This window comes from Echinops telfairi, unplaced genomic scaffold (assembly GCF_000313985.2).
Source record: "Echinops telfairi isolate 266 unplaced genomic scaffold, ASM31398v2 ScPeMD7_7414;HRSCAF=8452, whole genome shotgun sequence".
Lineage (NCBI taxonomy): Eukaryota > Metazoa > Chordata > Mammalia > Afrosoricida > Tenrecidae > Echinops > Echinops telfairi.
Genome location: NW_022111314.1, coordinates 3,727,151 through 3,731,143, shown reverse-complemented (window position 1 = coordinate 3,731,143; position 3,993 = coordinate 3,727,151). Strand labels below are relative to the sequence as shown.

Here is a 3,993-nt window from a genome sequence, read left to right as displayed (position 1 = left end):
TGTGGCGGCACTCACCGTTCGCACGACAGAGGGTAGGCCCCACTCGGTGCTGAGCAGCCGCTGGCTGTGCAGCTTCCCGGCCGGGTCCACGTGCCTGTGCAGGACGTCGACGCCCACCACGCTGGGGTTCATTGGGTTGGGGTATTTCTGCATTGCTGCCATGGTGACCGTTTCCCAAGGGTGGCTGCCAGCACCAAGCAAAGAGATCCATCACATGAGAGGCACATGGTGCTGACAGCCCACCCTGTCATCCCATACAGTTGACGCAGTCGATCTGTTGGCCCAGGAATCCTTTCAGGAATGTTAGCCACGGGAAGAGTGGGGGGTTGGAGGGCTGGCCTACATTTCTAGCATCTGTATACAGCTCCTGGCTAGAAGGTAAAATCCACTGAAGCCATGTAATGCAACCAGCTGCCACTGAGTTGACTGTGACAATGAGCGCCCCCCTGGGGCGAGGCAGAACGGCTCCTGGGGCTGAGGCTGTGGGTCCCCACTGAGGACCACTATCCAGTGTCTACATCGGTGCTACCTGTTGCTCACCCTCCATGCCCAGGTCTAAGTTTTTTCCCATAATTGCTAAGCCATAAAAGTGTTGATGAGGCTGATTACGGAAGCAGACAGTCTGGCCTTCCTCTGCAGAGCACAACTGGTGGGTTTGGACAGCCGACTTGGAGATCAGCAGCCAACTCCTAACCAGAGAGGCATAGTCAATGCGGAAGTCCCGACACAGTGCTGACTTAAACAACATGACACTAAGAAGGGCCCTCTGAGCCCATTTCTACAATTCCTCTGGTCACAGTGCCCCTGGTTTGTCTCTGAATGGTCCCCGGACACAGGAGCACGTCTTTAGGGCTCCACGAAACCCCCACCCCCACCCTGCAGTCTCCGCGGCACTGATCACCGGAGGAACTTGCACCTGTGCTTTTCTTGAAAAAAGTGCACTTGGGTGATGCAAAATGTGATGTCCTGCTGTCCCGTGGGCACCTCTGTGACAAAGGCACTCTCGGAGAAGGCAGCTTTTCTGAGAGAGCCCCCGGGAACCACAGTGTGCACCAGGGGCACGTGGCCCACGTGGTCCCAAACCGACAACCCAAACCCTTGCGCTCCCACGTGCCCGCATCCAGGGAAAGGAGTGCTACTTTCCACGCTCTCTCGGCCTAGAGCCCCCAGACCGACAAGCACATTGTGTGGTCACCTCCCTGAACCATGCCCCGCCGTGTCCATGCTCTCAATGGCAGCCTGCAGGACGAGCCGCACCGCTTTCAACCCAAGTTCGACACGGAGCTGCTTCCTAGTCTGACCTGTCCCCATCGAGGCACGATGCAGGCCGGCACTCTGATTGTTACCAAGGCAACTATCTAAAATGAGAATCGGGCAAACCTTTCCTGGTCTCCATCCAGCCATATGCCACGGTTAGCTGACTTCCACGCACTCACCTCCTCCCCGGCCCCCTCGAAAGCGGAATCACCGCCTGGCTGCAGGGGGGCTATGCATGAATTAGTTTCCTGCTGGTGGCGTCTCCGTGCCACCCGGAAAGCACCCATGTGGACTTAGCTCGGGCTCAGTCTTCTCCCACAACAGGAGAATGAACGCACAGGTGACTGACGGTCTGCCACCAACGAGCTTTCCCGGCGTCAGGCGAAGATGACCTTGCACTGGACGACACTCAGCCTCGGGGCCACAGCTCCAAAGTGGGGTTGGATGAGCCTGCTGTGACCTGCTGGCCTGCCTGGTTCTTCACCGCTAACTCGGGGTGGGCTCAATGTGGACGCCACTGAAGCAGCACGCCCTGACTGACGGAACAAAACATAGCACGATGCCTGCCACCCGGGAAGCCCTCAGGCTTTTCAAGAGACTCAATGAGTGGGTTCAACTGGGCAGCACCATCTACAGGCCGGGCTTGCCTTCCAGTGCTGGCACATCAACGATGGGGAAGACACCGGGACATGGCGATCGGCTGTTAAAGACTGCCTTCAGCTGAAAAAAGCAAGATGGAACCTGGGCGAGGAGAAGAGGACATCTCAGAGATGCCGTGTGATGTGCCGACAGAGCCTCCTGGTAAGGCCCCCAGGACAAGGATTTGACGTTTGAGAGAGGTCAGTGCTGATGGTCCAGAGGCGGGCGCCATACACGTGTCAGCTGGGACCTGGGCTCAAGCAGCCCGGGACTGGGGAGTTAGGCAGCACAGGGCAGTGCCGCTTCTCCCAGAAGTAGTAATCTCAGAGATCTTTTACCTTAAAGAGACAGGATTAAGAAAGACCGACAAGATGGTGGAGGATGGGAAAGCCAACGCCTAACCCTGCTGAGGGGAAAAGTCGAAGGAGGCACACAAAGAGCAGAGTTAGGGAGGGGGCTAACCAAAGAAGAGGGTTAGGGGCGATGATGGAAGGGTGTTCCAGGGAAACACAGTGTCAAGAACTTCTGAAGAACTTTAAGTGGGAATAGTATTGAAGAGACTGTCCAGGGCTCTAGGTGCTGGTGTTGGGTAGATAGAGAACGTCAAAAGACAACATCAGACCCCCCCTCAGTAAGATGACAGATTTTAGGGCGAAAAGTTCCTCATGATCTAAATAGATAGAGAACGTCAAAAGACAACATCAGACCCCCCCTCAGTAAGATGACAGATTTTAGGGTGAAAAGTTCCTCATGATCTAAATAGATAGAGAACGTCAAAAGACAACATCAGACCCCCCCTCAGTAAGATGATAGATTTTAGGGTGAAAAGTTCCTCATGATCTAAATATTCTGTACTTTCCGGACAGCGTGGACCCTTAGATTGTGTCAGATTCACTGAGTATGTAAACACGTTTCAATGTCTTTTATTATTACTTTTCCTTTAAAAAATCATTTTATAGGAGGCTCTTACTGTTCTTGTAACATTCCATGCATCAATCGTATCAAGCATATTTGTACATACGTTGTCAATGTCTTTTAAAGTTGCTCTTAGGCACACTTTCTAAATGCCACATAAACTATAACACGAAAACACCAGTATTAAAACAGTGTGGCAAGGAGGGTGACATCAGTGGAACAGAGGAGATAGCTCAGAAAATGATTCCGATCAGAGCCGCAACAGGTGTTTAGGACAGAGGGGCAGCGCAAGTCTGCTAGAAGGCCGACTGGGAACACGGGGCTGGGCGGGGCTGGGAATACATCGCGTGTGTGGCTCTTGGGCAGGCATCACGGAACTGGAAGGGGCTTTCCTTCGAATGGTCCACCTGCGCTAAGGCCTATTTGTTATGAAAACTTTCACACAACCCAAAAGGTGTGACTGGCCGCGGCCCCTCAGCACCCTGCTGGCACCCACCCCTCGTCTGGCCGTGGCAGTGAGTAGTGTGGGTGCCACCGCTTGTTGGAAGGAGCCAGCTAAACTTTGGATACTGATTCCGCAGCTGGCTCCCAAGTCGTCCATCGAGCCACGGCCAGGGCTGGCATCCTGGCGGCCCGAGCTCACCCCAAATCCATTCTCGGGGAGGTAAGTGGCCCCTCTACCCCAAGGGCGGCTGGCCAGCTGCCCCCTGGGGCTTCCTTCCAGCGCCGTTGCCAAAGTCCGGAAGTTGCTCCCGAAATGAGCGCCGTCCACCCACGTGCTCTGCGACGCCCGGGGTCCTCCCGCCGGAAGTGGACACCACCTGTCCCATTGCGCCCCAGGCGGGTCTGTGGGCCCTTGGTCTCCGCCAGTAGGGCCACCCACGGTGCGCGGGGCGGCATGGGCCCCCGGGGTCGTGACCTTGACGCCCCCTCCCCCCTGAACCCTGCGGGGCCTAGGCTTGGCTGCCCTTTCCCGAGGCCCGACTCCGGGAGGGCACTGCCCCCTCGCCCCGACCGCAGGCCCGCGCCTGTGCCCTCAGCCCGCGAACTCACTCGAAGACGTGCTCGGAGGTCCAGATCTTCATGGTGCCGGCGGCCCGCGCGACGTCCGGGCGGCGCCGGGGCACAGGAGGCCAAGAGGGAAAACTTGCCCCCGCCCCGCCCCCAGCCGCCCGGCCGGCT

At 56.7% G+C, this 3,993-nt stretch overlaps 1 protein-coding gene across 1 annotated transcript in view; it reads right to left on the bottom strand.

The window, feature by feature from the left end:
* PRELID3B (PRELI domain containing 3B) overlaps nucleotides 1–3,972 on the bottom strand; it is an 8,643-nt gene extending 4,671 nt beyond the window's left edge. The window contains exons 1-2 of the mRNA XM_004716050.2: nucleotides 3,865–3,972; nucleotides 16–184 (exon numbers count right to left, since the gene is read on the bottom strand). Coding sequence (XP_004716107.1) covers nucleotides 16–184; nucleotides 3,865–3,896 — 201 coding nt within the window. The 5' untranslated portion in view covers nucleotides 3,897–3,972. The remainder of the gene's footprint in view (nucleotides 1–15; nucleotides 185–3,864) is intronic.
* Between the last annotated feature and the right edge of the window lie 21 nt (nucleotides 3,973–3,993).